The sequence below is a fragment of the Haliotis asinina genome, chromosome 12 (assembly GCF_037392515.1).
Source record: "Haliotis asinina isolate JCU_RB_2024 chromosome 12, JCU_Hal_asi_v2, whole genome shotgun sequence".
NCBI lineage: Eukaryota > Metazoa > Mollusca > Gastropoda > Lepetellida > Haliotidae > Haliotis > Haliotis asinina.
The window spans coordinates 40,852,455-40,869,179 of NC_090291.1; the positions used below are offsets into that span (position 1 = coordinate 40,852,455).

General features: G+C 39.2%; 1 protein-coding gene across 1 annotated transcript; it reads right to left on the reverse strand.

The window, feature by feature from the left end:
- Window positions 1-5,402: 5,402 nt before the first annotated feature.
- On the reverse strand, window positions 5,403-16,027 carry LOC137258313 (sodium-dependent noradrenaline transporter-like). The gene is made up of 13 exons (XM_067795948.1): window positions 15,245-16,027; window positions 14,628-14,759; window positions 12,931-13,114; window positions 12,334-12,472; window positions 12,015-12,152; window positions 10,662-10,765; window positions 10,267-10,391; window positions 9,671-9,783; window positions 9,077-9,208; window positions 8,813-8,912; window positions 8,305-8,405; window positions 7,861-8,031; window positions 5,403-6,425 (listed from the first exon to the last, which is right to left on the reverse strand). The coding sequence occupies exons 1-13, from the start codon at window positions 15,588-15,590 to the stop codon at window positions 6,303-6,305; spliced, it is 1,908 nt and encodes a 635-aa protein (XP_067652049.1). The 5' UTR covers window positions 15,591-16,027; the 3' UTR covers window positions 5,403-6,302.
- Window positions 16,028-16,725: the final 698 nt, after the last annotated feature.

The following is a 16,725-nucleotide window of genomic DNA, read 5'->3' on the forward strand; positions in this document are numbered from 1 at the left end:
ACGTTGATCACACTTTCATTCTCTGATTACGTGATCAAAACCATGAAAATCTGGGTGAGAACTGCTCTTCAGCAACTCACGCTTGTAGCAGATGACTAACGAGATCGAGTGGTCAGACTTCCTGACTTAGCTTTTTCATGTCATTGCATCCCAGTTACGTAGATGGATGCTCATGCTGTTGATCACTGAATTGTCTGGTCCAGACTCGGTTATCTACAGACCTCCGGCATGTAGCTGGTATACTTTGTGACTATTTTAAATTATTTTTCAAAGTATTTCAGTCGTATCGTGACTTAAAAATTCATAATGAATACACCAAAATTATTTTAAACAATTGTCAACGAACTACAGTAAAACACCCTGTCAAGACTTAAAGCTTAAATTTGATTACAAATTTTGACAATACAATAGAGAACGGACTGAGTATCGCCAGCAACTGTTACAAACCCTGTAGGAACGCTACACCATTTATGACGTTGCTCATACTATCAGACACTGGTTTACCTGATCAAAATTGAAGCATGTACTTCCGCAGTAGCGAATTCCACTGAGGCACAGACATTTGCCAACTAAACATAATAGAAATCGAGCTAAATAAACAATGAAGTTCCAAAATGGTACCAGATTCGATGGAAAACTATTGTTCGATGGAACAATATGGTTACACCCAGACACCAACAGTCAGATTCAGAACGTTCGTTTGTTGCTTGTTGTTTCACGTAATACTTAGCAATATTCCAGCTTTCCAGTCTCAGAGCTCCAGATAAGGCGCGTATTTGCGTGTTTTACTCAATAAAATCACATTTACTCAATTACAATTCTGGGAGTACAAAAACGCATATGAATCAGGGTTTTAATCCTATAGGTCTAAATACCTTACGTACATTACTCAGTATTTTAAAATGGCTGCTAAATGTTTGGCAATATGAAAATTAATAAAACTTTAAGTCTGTTTAGATGCATTTATATTAAAGAGTTATGTACCCAATAAGGATAAAAATCTCAATTCTTATAACTAGTGGGAGTACACAAAATGCAAGTTACTCCTCAAAAATACAGCTACTCATACAGATGTGAGAGTAAATGCCCAGTTGCTTGAAAAATTATCTAGAGCCCTGCGGGTTGTAAATACGTAAGTCTGGCCCAGACTACACACTGATCTACAGCATGAACATTGATCCACGCAATTAGTATACCAGAGAGAGTTTAGGTTTATAAGAGTACCGCCAGCAACTGCAAGAATGCTGTGCCAGTTGTAGTAGTCGCTAAATTAGTAAAAGGTAGTGTTTGCTGAAATGTGTCATGTTCAGGGTAATAGACTATTTCCTGAAAGGTAACAGTAATAATCGAGGCATATGTAACAGATTACAGCGTGCGTGCATCGATAGTGAGCGTCTTAAATGAAGGGTCAAGCCATTGGTAACACTAATTTTTGCAAGTTGTAAAATCTTATTTGATATGAAATATATACAACTGGATGTTTTCTCCATACTTTCTAAAAAAATGGAGGAACACACCAGACCGTTGAAATGTCATTAATAGGTTCTTTAACGTATAATACATTACATTGAGTGACATACTAGTGACATACTAGAGTGAGGTAATAGTTAACGTCACATTGGCAATATATCAGCCATATCGTGACGAGAACATATTTAACATTGAAACAGAACATGTGGATATTATACAAACCTGTTGTCAAAGGACAGTGACACAACTAGAATATCACAAACTAGCGTGGAAATTAAAACTTATAGCACTCTTTGGACAATACAATAAAACAGGTTATGTATCGCCACCAACTGGAGGTAAATCACTATACTTAGACCTATGGGGACTTACGGTAGCTATGTTACCTGCATGAGCCCCTATTGGATTTACACCCCAATACAGTACAAATGGCACATTGGTATTCAAATTGTTAATATGGAAATCCACCTGCCACCTAATGATTTGCAGAGGACGTATCGTCGCAATGGGGAGCGAATCACAGATGCAACTGAAGCCACGCATAACCGATTTGGTGGGTGGTCGGTCATAGTGTGAACGCACTGAACTGCTCGTGCTCGACGGGAATCTTGCCAGACAGGTTTATCGGGGCGAGATTCCTATAGCAGCACCATTCCTGCAAGCTTTTGGTCGACCCTCTTTCGTGCAAGACCGCAACACTAGGCCTCACAGGACCAGGAGTGTCCTTAGGAAGCAGTTTGAAGAGCGGATGAAGTGGCCAGCATGCTAACCAGATTCAATTGAGCATTCCTAGGATGCATACACGTCACCCAGCATATTAAAACATGTCTGTGACTGACAGTAATATATACATAGTATCAGTTCTCATTTAAGTACTGTTAAGTGATTTGGTAAGTAATTTGTAAACAGACAAGTATTTTATTATTGGAAGTTTAAATTAGTAACTTAGACTGTTAGTGGTTAAAGTACTGTAAAATTATTGTTCTCCTGAGAGGGTACTTAAATGCACTTAATGTACTTAAAACACTCACAGTAAATTTAAACTTTCCACTGTTCTTAATCGTGGCATATGTGTATTTTGTATTTCTGGCTAGATGTGTCTAAATTGCTAACAGCTGGAGGGTGGTGTACGGCCCATGCAGGAAGCTAATGAACTGTAAGTCCCCATGGTCCCTAGTATGGTCATCTACCTTCAGTTCTTGGTTTTCTGTAGCCCGTGTTTTATTTTGTATTGTCGTCCTATATATTACACTGTTTCAGTTTTACATGCCAGTTTTATGTTCATATCTGTCATAACCTAGTATTTGTACTGTCGTTCGATGGCACGTTTTTACGTTCTCTGTTTATTGATTTAATATTGATGTAAACTGAATTGTTCTCTTCACGATGTGGCTGATGTATTGCCGATATGACGTAAAATATTAACTCACTCAATCACCCTCAGTACTAGCGGGTATCTCACCATTCAGCAGTACACTACACCTGCCTCTCCACTCTCTCCAGAAGGTAGACTACCGTCCTCATTTCACACTCGTGGGTTTGAATTCTGTTGTATAACACTCCTATCTTCCCAATTATTTTCGCAAATTCATATTTGTTTTCTTCTTACAGACTCTCCTTCTCAATCAGACATTCTTTGCTATAGTTCCGTTTACATTTTCTTGTTTCGTTATCAAACGTTTTTCTTTTCTGAATGAACATCTCACTAAGTCTGCATTTTCTGACAGTCTTACACCTACACCATTCACGTTCTGCTCTACACGTATCAGTCCATAGTTCTACCATGGTTTTCCTTCCCCAGTCGTCTCCTCGTGTTCCGTCCCCATGTGAAGGTAAACACATAATAGGTAGAGTTTAGATATGACGAGACCTAGAGAGTCACGTGACCAGCTGTAACCTTGTAATGTTCCATTATAGCTAGTCCCAAATAAGGGGACCCATGAAGGTCCGGGGTAGGATAGGCCTTCAGCAACCCAATGCATGTTTGCCATTCAAGGCGACTATGCTTTTCGAAAGGGGCGCCTAATGGGATCGAACCCATTTCCAAGCTTCTACCTTGATTGTTGATTCACGTGGCTTGATCATTTATAAACTTATTAAACATGAGTAGTGATAACACACAACCTTGCTTGAGGCTAAACCCCACATTATATCAGTCCTTAGTTAAGTGGTTAATCAGCACACAGCAATTCTCAGAACGACAGATCCCTCTCAAAGCACCGATTATCAAAATATCTGAACGTATTCCTGGGCAGTCTACAATCGCTTATTCTGAGTAATTTTAGCCAATAGCGTAAAAGCCGTATGTAAGCATTTATATATATTGGATAGCGACCACATTGGCCGTATACAATAGCATTGGGAGTTTGTTGTCCTACCCTTAAAAATCGTTTGAAGGATAAAAGGTGTACCCTTTCCAATAACCGATATTGCAAACTCCGCAAACCTCACAGCCATATAATAATATCGGCATCACCTGGGAATCAAAGATTTTGAAATAATATATTATATTATATCAGAATATTAGTCCTGGTAGAGAACATTTGCCCGTTACGTTGATCAAACGCTGAGACCCTTCGTTGTGCCATATTTTGGTCATCATGGAAACGCCATCTTCCAACAGGATAACGAGGGTGCTCATACTGCTAGAGCAAGTAGACATTCTCCGTCAACACTGCATACAAACTCTTCAATGACTTCAGAAGAAGCTTAATGGTCTTGAAACTTTTTGTCAACTTACTGTTTTCAGGAATAATGGGACCCTTTTACAGTTTGACAGGTGGTTCTTCATAGTCAAAGACTGTTTTATACTGTACGTATTGGGGTATTGTGCTCACACCGGGGCTAGTAAGGACTAAAGCTCAGACTACTCTTGCGTCTATAGATACTAAAAACAAGTAGTCTGTCTGTCATGTGCAGATCCTTTCAATATATTAGATGCTGTGATTAAACCTATTCATGGTTACGGTTCAGAAATGTGGCGTGAACAAATCCAGAAAAAAAGACATGTAAAGGCTGTCAAAGGTATTTGTAGCGATATGGTTCGTGCTGAGTGTGTGAGATTCCATTTTCAACTTACTTATATGTTAAGGCCAGTCAGATATTCGTGTCGACTTTTAACACTTCCACGTTGGAGATAACCTCATCAGTTTTATTTAATGTTATAGTCTTTGGATGAATCTGGGCGCACGAGACAGGCATCGCATGTCAAGTTTATTTTATTTAGATTTGACTTTTGAATGTTTTCTATCTGGGGTGGTGGGGTAGACTATTGCCTAAAGCGTTCTCTGGTCACTCTCGTCACAATGTGTGAAGCTCATTTCTGGTGCACCGTGCCGTGATACTGTTGGAATATTGCTAAAAGCGATGTATAACCACACACACTCACTCACTTTATTTAAATTTCAGAGGATGTTTCAACTAATGGTGGTTTCATGTCTGTTTTAAGCAGAGATTGACTGATAATCTTTCACGAATTTGTCCTTTTTGCAAAAAACATGAATCTAAATTCAACTGAACATCAAATACAGGTTAAACTTTTTGTAAAGCCTACCTACATATAAGGAATACATTTCTGGAATAATATTTGAAGCAACCTCTATCACAACACAGTTTTGTCTTCAACAAACACAAATATGCCTATTTGTGTATAAATGATGGGAAACTTAAAAGAAAATCTGTTGTCATGTAATTTCATGCAAAATATATATCTATGAATGTATTTTGGACCCCTGGCCTATTACTATCATTCATGTTACTAAAACGACATTGGGGCAACGTTGGAATTCAGAAGAAATAGTTTGAACAAGTTTTAGTTTGGAAAAAGGGTCGTTATTGTAACTGGAATGTCAAAATAAAACCGGACTCCCTCGGCCACACCAACAAAAATAATAAAGCAAAAGAGAAACAAACACAAACAACACGAAAACATGTTCCGTCACTGCATATATTGGCATGCTTTGTGAAAAATACATCGGTACATGGTCAGAGATAAACGATTTTACATGCGCATCAAGGAATTTAACTTGTCCATGTTCGAAGGAATTTGGTATTCATTCAGGAAAGTGGTATGCTTTCGGAAAATGTACTGTATTTCTACTACGCACAAGTTTTATACTACCGATTTCAATTTTAATTAGAAAAGATAACACGTCCATCGTTCATGTCCGTTCTGTCCAAATTTTATATTGGTATTATACGGCAATAAAGTGAATAGATCACGGGTATTCACGGAAAGGGCACAAATGTCATGCTTACCGACAGCAAAGGTGGCACGCTCAGTTTGAAATAACCATATGATAGTTTTGACACCAGTACAACAACAAAAAAAACCCAACAAAACAAAACAAACTTAGTGTACGGTTTTGCTTTAACTTGATGGATGCTGAGTAATGTAAGATTCAGCTAGGTTTCCAGCATATAGAAACACGCAGCGAGAGTTTCTGCAAAGTTTACAAAACTGAAACTAACAAGTCGTGGTTTCCATCATGTCTCTGCGACTGAAACTAGGCATTTCCGCTTGGTTTCAGTTCGTTGGAGCATTCATAGTAAGAAGAACCTGGTGATCGCTATTGCGGAATCCTAGTGGATACTGGGTAACGTAGGTTTCCGCAAGGTTTCTGTACCCGGAAACTGACAAAAATCCATTGTTTTAGCGTGTATAAACCGACAATCTTAGCTTGGTGCTGTTCCACTGGGGACTATATTTACGTACTGTTCCAAGAGCAAAATAGTTTCTAAAGACAATAACAAAGCAATGATAACAAGATTTCGGGATAGTAATTTGTGCACCTTGCCTCTGATAAAGTTAAGGGAGACATGGCACGGTGACATCAATTCCTAAATATTGAAATAATTCTGTCTGTCAGTGTTGCATGGTACTTCCACTGACTGTCATATTGTCTCTTGTAGCTATGTTCAGCAGGTCCCCATTCAGGTCGCGGGCGTAACAAATACTGAAAAGAAACCACGAAGCACACTTATTACAATCGATGCTGCAGGACACCATAAATAGATACATTCGGTGTATACATAAAGTCTGTTTAATAATAATTCATAACTGTGCAAAGTGCTCAGTGCTGATGTAGGCCCAGCAAGAAATTTCTCGAAATAGCTGATCTTGAGAAGCAAAACTCACAAAACCCTACTATAGACACCAAAGCAAGGTTCTCCGCAAAAGGTGGATTTGGCTGTCGGGCTATGCAGTGTCACCCGAAGCACAGTTTTCCAAATAACTAACTAAACAGATAGATAGATAGATAGATAGATAAAGAAAGAAAGAAATAAAAAAGAAAGAAAGAAAAATCCTCTATACATGTTTTAGGTTAATCATGTCGTTCCATTTTCACTACATAATATTTAATACAGCCGCTAGAATTATATCTTTGAGTTCACTATATGATCACATAACCCCAGTGATAAAATCATTGCACTGGCTTCCTGTTCAGTACCGAGTATACTTCAAAGTTCTGTGCCAAGTATTCAAGTGCCTCAACACCCCTTTCCCCGCCATGTGTCTCATCTCTCCTAAACCAATATGCGCTTCCAGAACGCTACGTTCCCAGATCAACAACTCCTGAAAGTGCCTACTGCTCGGCTCTCCTCTTTAGGAAAGAGGAGTTTTCAGCACGTCGCGCCTCTGTTATGGAACTCTCTACCAATCCAAATGAAACTCGCCCCAAATCTGGACATTCCTAATGCCCTAAAAACATTCCTTTTCACTAAAGCCTCCAATTGACTTTCCCCCTTCTTTCCGTAAATAGTTTAAATGCGCCACGAACATGCATGTGTGGACGGACACTGGCGCTTTATAAATATCCAGTATTATTATCTTATAATTTCAATTGCCAAATATTGTTGTCTTTGAAGCAAACACCTCTCTAATCTAACCATCAAGTAGCATGTACTGTGAACCCAAAGATGTCTAAAGGATGAAGGAGATTTAAGACGATATAGCAAAAATCTTTAAGCACAGCGTCTACGTGAATTGGAAAATGATCCCCATTGTGTTGAGATTGATTTACAATGAACCGATTGAGACTGACATCCAGTGATCGAAGGGGAAAGAAAGCGCCTTTGACCAGCTGAACTGATCTGGATGCTAGCACTATACAAATATACACATAAATTCATATTGCCTTACATGGCCTTCGATTACGTCCGTTTCTAAACAGAAAATTGACAGGACGAGCCAAATCTTACAAAGTTCAATAACATGGAAAAAATTACTTAATCTTTTTCTGTTTTGAATGAACAAAACGAATAGACAGAAATGATGTTACGAAAACCGAAAATACCGATTTTTGGGATACATTTATGGTATGGCAAAATACCGTGGATCTACCAATACCGCGGAAATCCGTTCCAACAGTTACAAGACAGAATCATTACCTGAGAAGAAGTGACAAGTGCCAGCAATACAAACACGGGTACAGGTGCCAGAGGAGCCAGCGCTATGAGCCACCCCAACGCGTGGCTCCATGTTGGATAGGGGAAATCTCTTGAACCCATGGAGTAGAACGATGGAGGGGAGTAATCGATTAAGGATAACACCAGGAAAGTCTGAAAGGAGCGATTATAGTTGTAGACATTTGAGGTTCAAACGTTACATTTGTTTGATGGTGATATATTATTTATCTTACGGTACTATAGAATAAGTGTATATGGATGACAACTTCGTAGTACTGAAACACGACGTTTCGATACAGGTTCTTGTATCGTTTTCAAAGTGTAAAGAAGTTGTCATATATATACGCTTATTCTATTTACTTCCAACTTCTAAAATATGCCTCTCAAGCAAGTGTTACGGTACTATACATCAGGAAATAACATTACCAGCAAGACAGGTGGAATGATGAAACACCAGATGAACTTGATGATTATCGGAGGTGGAATGCCAGTCATCATTTCAATATCTCTGCCCAGCCGACCCATGCCTGAAAACGGGTGACAGTATGACTGAATAATACAAAGGCTTGGTGTGAGGCAAGAGATCAGTGTACACATACCAGTGTTTGAATTCATTGATAAATAGGCTGAAAATCATGTTTACAGTCAGCTACGAAGTGTTTCATTTTTTGTTTCACGACATGGATTATGTGTTATATACAGACCTTTACAGAACTGCCTTTCAAATTATAGATGAATGTTTCAGCAATAACGGAGAATGAATACCAAATATGATTTTTTTGGAAATAGAATGGTTTTATAGGGCAGTTTCCCTCAGCATATTGTATTGTACACACATGGCTTAAAATATAAAATGTCTTCTACGTGTAATGATTTAAAATTTGAACAAACCGTGTATTTAACAGAAAGAGCGTGATAACTCGCTGTGCCATACCGTATATCCATCCAACTGTAAGGAACTGAAGGATACCGAGAACATAGATTGATAACGTGACTCCGAAAGAGTCAACCAGTGTCATGAAAATAACCCCTCCCTGCAAACGAAAACGTGTCAGTTACACATATATCATTCACATTACGTACATAGAGCTAAAATATGCAAAATTAATATTTATATAAATAAGAAGAAGTATATGACACCCATACGTTGGGATAGTGTGGACAATCAGATCGAAGTAATTATCAACAGTTCTCTTACTTTAGTCAAATATGGAAGCGTAAGGAGAAGGGTCGCAATGCAGGTGACCATAGTAATCACGATCCTTATCATGCGAGATCGCCGTGGCAGGCTATCAACTATGGCTGTGATGATCATGTCTGCACATACAAACTGAAACAAGAGAGTTTCATGTTAACATTAACATGTTAGCATCCATCCTGGTATCTGTTTGTTTTCGCGTGAAATGTTACCAAAGCCCCAGAACTAATGTTGCTATTTCATTACATCTTCATTACTTCTTCATGAATGTCACTGTTGCCTTCATGGTTTGTTACTTGTGACTTAAGCGTTGTTTGCCAAGTATGTTTGCAGTCTTACAAATTACAAATAAACGATTTGACATACATACATACATACATACATACATGTTACACACACACACACACACACACACACACACACACACACACACACACATACATACATACATACAGTTGTCAGAGGTATTACAAATACCATCATTGGTCCAATATCGACAAAAAGAATTGTCAAAGCAGACAAATGACCAGATCAGGTACAGCACTGACGTGTGTATACGTTTATAAAATTACGATTAATGTTGCTGATATTTACCTGATAATTCAATCCCACAAGAAGAAGTATGAAGAAGTAGGCAAAACTCCAGAAGTGGGACGCATCGAGATGAGGAAACAGCTCCGGAATTTTCTCAAATGCGCTGACTACACCTGTTAACACAAGGCATAACTGCACGTTTTCTAAGACTGCCACCATTCTCGATAATGTTTCCCTAACTGCGCGAACGTAGTGTAGGGCAATATGATTCGTGAAACTCTGATCAAGACTATGGAAATAGCCATGTGATCAGTCTCAGAAAGACAGAACAGAATTATTTGTGATCAGCTCTCTGTTGCTTATTGTCTGTATTTAAGGAACTTAAATCTCCTCTACCATAGTGCTGGAGATCATCTCTGCCTCCGATTTTGACCAGCTGGATTTTTGTGTGAGGCGACACATGTTGATTTTTCGATTCGACCCTCTCTCCCTCTCTCTTTCTCACTCTCTCTCTCTATGTCTCTTTTTCCTAAGTGTAAGGAGGTGAGGAGTAAGTGTGAATTTTGTTAGTGAATATTCTCCGTTAGTATATATTCCTTATTAAAACTGAAAGTAAGTAAAGGGAAAGAGCCTTTCAGTATTTGTACTCAACATACCTATAGTTTTGACAGTGATTATCGACACTTGTTTTGTGTCAGCTAGAACCCCAGTGAGGCTCATCATCATCAAACCTGCCAGCAAAAGACCAACAGTACTAATACTGCATATTATGACGGAGTCCCTGAAACAAATATTAATCGCTGTGTCAAATAAGTGTTATGAACAATTTCTCTAATATATGTTTGTGTTTTTCATGGTTTTAGACATCGTGTTCGATGAATGAATGAGCTTTTAGCATTAGCAATATTTCGGCAATGGACTTCACACATTCTACCAACTCGGGGAATCGAACAAGACCCTCGGTTCTATGATATGAAGGTTTGAACTAGTGGGCTACCCCGCTACCCCAGTCTCTGATGTTCAAAGAAGCAATTTGTCAAATTCAAGTCACCTTAAAGCGGAGGATTTGAATTGTCTGTAGCTTGCAAGATTGTTAACGAGACCTGATGACACCCCGACATGAAGCATGGCTCTGAAGAAGGCTGACAACCACACCTGAAACGATATGATACACTTGTATCTACGTACCACTACATATTTGAACAGCCTATGTATTAGATTGTGATATCACGTAAAAACTAGCAGAATGCACGCTCAGGTAAACGCTATAGTTCTTGTGCACCAAATGGCGTGGTTACCGGACACAGTGTACATGAAGAATATTGAATAACAGTACTAAAAAGTAACAAAACTATATAGTAATTATAACGAATCTCTACTGGAAGGACCTGAGAAGGTCCGGGGTAGAATAGGCCTTCAGCAACCCATGCTTGCCATAAAAGGCGACTACGCTTGTCGTAAGAGGCGACTAACGGGATCGGGTGGTCAGGCTTGCTGACTAGGTTGACACATGTCATGGGTTCCCATTTGCGCAGATCGATGATCATGTTGTTGGTCACTGGATTGTCTGGTCCAGACTCGATTATTTACAGACTTTGGATCTGGACATTGCCCATGTATTATGTATGGAATTGAAGATGACATCGATTATTGTGTAGGGAAATATTCAAGACAAAAAGAAAAGACAAAAATGCGAGTAAAACAACATATACAATTACTGAACAGGGTTAGCAATAAAAGAATCACACATGTCATATTGGAAAGTCTAAAACCAGGATACTTTGTGATATACGTTCAAATACATGTACGTGATCTCCAATTAGTACACATAAATACTAGATACCATACAAATATCGGGTGTTATTATACTGCAAAACAACAAATCAGGGCCCTGTTTCACAAAACTCTCGTAAACCTAAGATCTCGCAATTTTTCTCGTGGGATTTGTGTCTGGCATGCTATAACATAGCAGGTGCAAATGCTACGAGAAAAGTTACGAGATCTTAGGCTTACGAGAGTTTTGTGAAACGGGCCCAGAGTATTTACAAGATATCAACATATGTGCGAAAGGCCTTGCATGTATTCCGGCCTCACCAGTGATGGGTAGAAGCCTTTCAAGATCCACTGATCATATTTGGAAGAAATAGTTATCAGGCGTAGACGGATGATGACATTAACAAGATGATGGCATTAACAAACTTGATTTTCAGCCAGGTGAGCTAAACACTGAGCATGAAAACAGTGCGTGCCTCTAAAAATACACACCATAAACACGTATACTACCATCTGCAAAAGAATCCCTTTTCCTAAAATATTGAAAATGAAATAACCACGGAAAAGATATTCGTCTCAGGATGTTAAAGAGTGCATTCTGAAGAGTTAAAAATACTATGATGAAACTTACATGTTTACGTTTAAGATCTACTTGAAGGTTCAGTGTGAAAAGATGTGCTAATCCATCGGTGGATCCTGGAAGAGTCATTGCCTTGACGAACAGAACCAGTGTCAGGACCAACATCAGTGACATTGTGATGCAGAAAACCTACGTGAAAAACAAACATGCAAAATTAATTCAGAAAGTGTTAAGAAAAATCTACTACTAAACCCAGTAAATATCCACACATGAGGACGGATGTAGAAAGCAGAAGAAAAAAGTAAAGTATATTTCACATTAAGATATATTTATCATCTACGGAATGAACAATAATCATGGCTCTACAAACCTTCCCAAGAACCTTCACTCCCCAAAACAAAGCAAAGAAGACTAAAACTGACAGGCCAGCACAACAGCCAACAAGCTCCCACTGGAGACCTCCCATATCGTCTATTCCGCAGGCCTCAGACAACTGTAGAACTCTGTTTCTGTAAACGAAGGAATGTTGATATCATTAGTCACAACGTTTGATCGTGGTTCAGAGCATTCATGTTGCTATTTCACGTAATCAGTGCTTTGGCATTAAGACTGTATTAAACACTGTGTAACACATGTCACATATATTCTTGCAGCATTGATGCACTGAAGCACAGTGGGTTGCAGGAACACATGTCACTTGCATTCTTGCTGCACTTGACGCACTGAGGAACAGTGGGCTGCAAGTCGAACAGAAGTCGAACACAAGTCACTAAGCAGGAAAGTAAATATTTCCCTGTTTCAAGTTCCTTTAACAATATTTTCCTCCTCCAGTCGGATTTAGCACTGAGACGTGTCATGCAGTTCCATTTCTGAGGTCTATTTTCATATGATTTTGATAATTCGACTGCCTTTTCATTCTGGTCTGATCTGTCTCGGGTTCATGTGTGTTCCAGTGTAGGCCACTTACTCTAAGTATTGTACACCAGCACCGGTTCTATTGAAACATGTTGGCGTGTTCCATGCGTTGTTGCAGTTAGACCAAGGCAGAACGGTGGAGAACGATTGAGCCACGTAGTACACAGACCACGATGAAAACAAACTCATCACTGGAAGGTACATGGCAGAGTAAACCATCATCCCGACACCTATCCCTGCAACAGTAACTTGCAACTGAAGTACTTATACAATATGTCAGCGTTATCGTAAGGATAACCAAAAGAAAGTGAGGTCTAACACACTCCACGTATGTGAGATGGTCCCAAGTCCTATACGGGTTGATGGTAGAAGCAGTATAGAAATGGGAATGCAGACTTCAAAATTTCTCTGGTCAGGTCGAGGCGCGCATGAGCGTGCAAAATGTTTGGGTTGTTTACCTCCGTTGGGCATTTGACTGCGAAGACCAGCAGTTTTATTTAATGCAAAATTGTAAAATATCGAACATTGGTGTCACCACTTTTTTACGGATAATGGTCATCACTTGCTGGCTCTTGTTTAAGTATGAATAGGTAGACTTTTCATTGTATTTTGGTGTGTTTTTTGCAACCATTCTGTTGAAATTTAGCCATTGTTACAGATTTATTGAGCCAATAGTCAATAATAGAGCTAGGGTAGAGAAAAAGATCTGGGCAAATTTCCTGATTAAGCCTCATGAGGTCAAAGATTTAACTTCTGATTTTGCAATGTACATGTGTCACTGAATATCTCGCCAATGGTGTATTTTGGATTTTTCATGTAGTGAAGTGCGACTTTTCGTTACCTAGATGAGTTGCATTTGATGAAGCGTTTCAAATCTGTATATACAATTGACATTTTCAGATTGAGGGTATATATTTCTTTTAGACAATTATGTTATTGAATGGAAATAAGAATGAATCACAAGCGATTTCAATTGTACTCATATTGTAATAATTCTCATCTCACCGATATGTATTCAGGTACATATTTAATGCCAGGAAATGGACGTACATGCAAGGTTTGAAATAGTCACTGTGGTCTGGCCTGCGACAAGTGTAAGTCCAGCAAATCTCTGGGGTCGCAGTGTCATTTTGTAACATTCGACTCTCCCTGACGTGCTACAGTAATTATACAGTTTTAAACCCTGCAAGATCGGACCTGATAGAATAGATGTATCTTTTCTCATTTGTTGGTACTAAGTCAGTTTGTTATCATTTGTTTTCAATGTACATACACACTTAAATTTAGGAAACTATTGAGTGATCTAGTAACTTTCACGGATAACTTATTAGCTAGCTCAACTGTCAAAGGGACTCTGCGATTCCTTTGTAGCCTGTGTATATATGAGATAAATAAACCATGAGATACTCTTACCCCTTTGTCTTTGTGAAGAACCCAAACTAACTCTCTGGGACGTATCACGTAGGGAACCTATTTGTACTGGTGTTACGCAAATCAAGTGTTGGCATTCCCGTTTTTCTCCTTTTCTATGTGCATATGAGTCTTTTGCACGACCTGATAACAATTTAGAACCTTACAAGTTCTCTTTCATGACGGTGCCAGTAGAGAGATTGATACCCATGCCTTTTCAAGAACATACCACAACTTCATAGTGATTCATAAACACATATGGGCATGGTTAGAGTCATGCAATTGTCTCAGACTGTAGAATGATTCCGTTTGGTAAAGGAAAGGCTCCTTTATAATTACCTCTGAACAGTGGACACAAATTCCAGATGTGGGCTGGGCCTCTGCTAGTGAACTGTCCAAGGCTTATATCCATGTACAGGATGGGCACTCCGAGGATGAAATAGAAGAGGGCGTAGATTGCCATGAAGGCAACTGGAAAACATTTCACAGTTGTTTTTCACGAATCGAACGAGAGAGCAAAGAAGAAGCGAAAGTAGCTCTGCACAAACCTATGTTGGTTATCTACAACTCTTGTCCTAACAGAAGCAAAAGCATCAGTGATGGATGAACCTGGCATAAATATTGTTAACATACAATGAAAGCTGTCAAAACTGGCATCTGTCCAATCCGGCAGGTTGTCAACACCAGCATAAAATCTCAGTCCCATCCATAGCTTGTACATTTACCATCAGCTCTACAATCTAGCACTTTGTCTAAACCGGATTATTTCTTCACTCCCAAAAATGCCGGTTTAGACTGCTTCTACTGTATTCCCAAACAAATATGAACTGGGACTCAGTGGATTTCACTTTGAATTATGGACCTAATCAGACGTTAGCACTCAACATAGTACGATGTCAGTGAAATTATGAATTGTAATTATGAAATAATATATTTCCAAAATCGTTTGTATTTACCTGAATCTTTGCTGCCTGAATAGGGAAGTACAGTATATGTTCCAAAGCTAATGCCTGATGCTAGCACTGACGCAATGAACTCTCCAGTGGACGTCCAGCGTTCCCGCTGAAACCCCGTGCAGTCATTTGTATCAGTCTCAAGCACAAAACTAGTCACGTTTCCTTGACTCACTAGCGGTAGCTGTGTCGACGGTGGAGGTTGGTAAGATGGCGGTGGTGAATTTAAGGTTGATGGTTGAACCGGCTGGGATAGTTGTGGTGGGTGGTTTGTCTGTCTAGGTTTGTCCTTTTCAGGAGTAAGTCCATGATTTTGATCCTCCATTTTCCCCATCGCTATCTCAGCCATAGTGTCGTATTCACCGCAAGCTTTTCACAAAACGCGAGAAAATGATCTACGACTTCAACTGAACAACTTCACGATGAATGTATATGCGTCTTACATCTGTGACAACCGAGTCCATTCATCCATACAGGCAAACTGACAAAGGGGACTCTACGTCACGCTAGCTATTCACAATTCGACTAGCAATAACATTTCAGGTCACATGACCGAAACTGTTATATGACTCCTTTTTAACAAGGCCATGTTTGCTTAACAGTGAACAAATTCACCGGCAACGTACATATGAAGCATTCAACATTTTACAGGTCGTTTCCATGCTATGTGACTTGAACAAATAGAGTGGGTTATGACAGCAGTCTTACGGCAAAAGCATGTTCGTCTTACAAATAAGACAGTGCTCACCAGTCCATGTCGGAGTACTGGCCATGGATACTACACGTGACCATCTATTGACAATCCGGTTTTGCACTAAAGATAGACAAACGTTTTACCTTACTGTCTCAATATGTATTCCTTTTCCATGACGTCACATTCCTTTACAATAAAAGGCGTTTATGTACAATATTCAGCATTTGTTCTGCTTGTTATTTGACAGGGTGGTTAGGGTGGGTTATATCTGCGTGAAACTTCAGGTGTAGTGCACGTGTCCTGCCATTGTTGTTCAGGGCTGATACCATGCAGTCAGGCACGCCTTGCTTAGCTATGTCACACCTAACCCTAACGCATTAGTCACACAAGAATGTACCCCAGAATATCTATTGAAAAGTGAGGATCCTCCGTTTTGCATCCCTTGTGATGGAAGAAACACGGTCAAGCATGTCTTTCTGTGATTTGTAAATAAATATATATTTTTGGTTGGAAGTTTAAATTAGAAACTCATGCTTTAGTGTACTGTAAAATTATTACAGTCTTTAAAGGGTACGTTCAAACTTTGTATTTCTTAATTGTAGAATATGTGTATGTTTATTGTATGTCTAGATGTGTCTTTCTACCAACCGAAAGGATAGTGTAAATCCAGGTAGGGTCACATGCATGAACATGAAGATGCAAATGTACTCTAATTCCCCGTGGTTCCTAGTGTGGTGATCTGCCTTCGGTTGTTGGCAGTCTATAATTCCGGTTTCATATTATATTAATA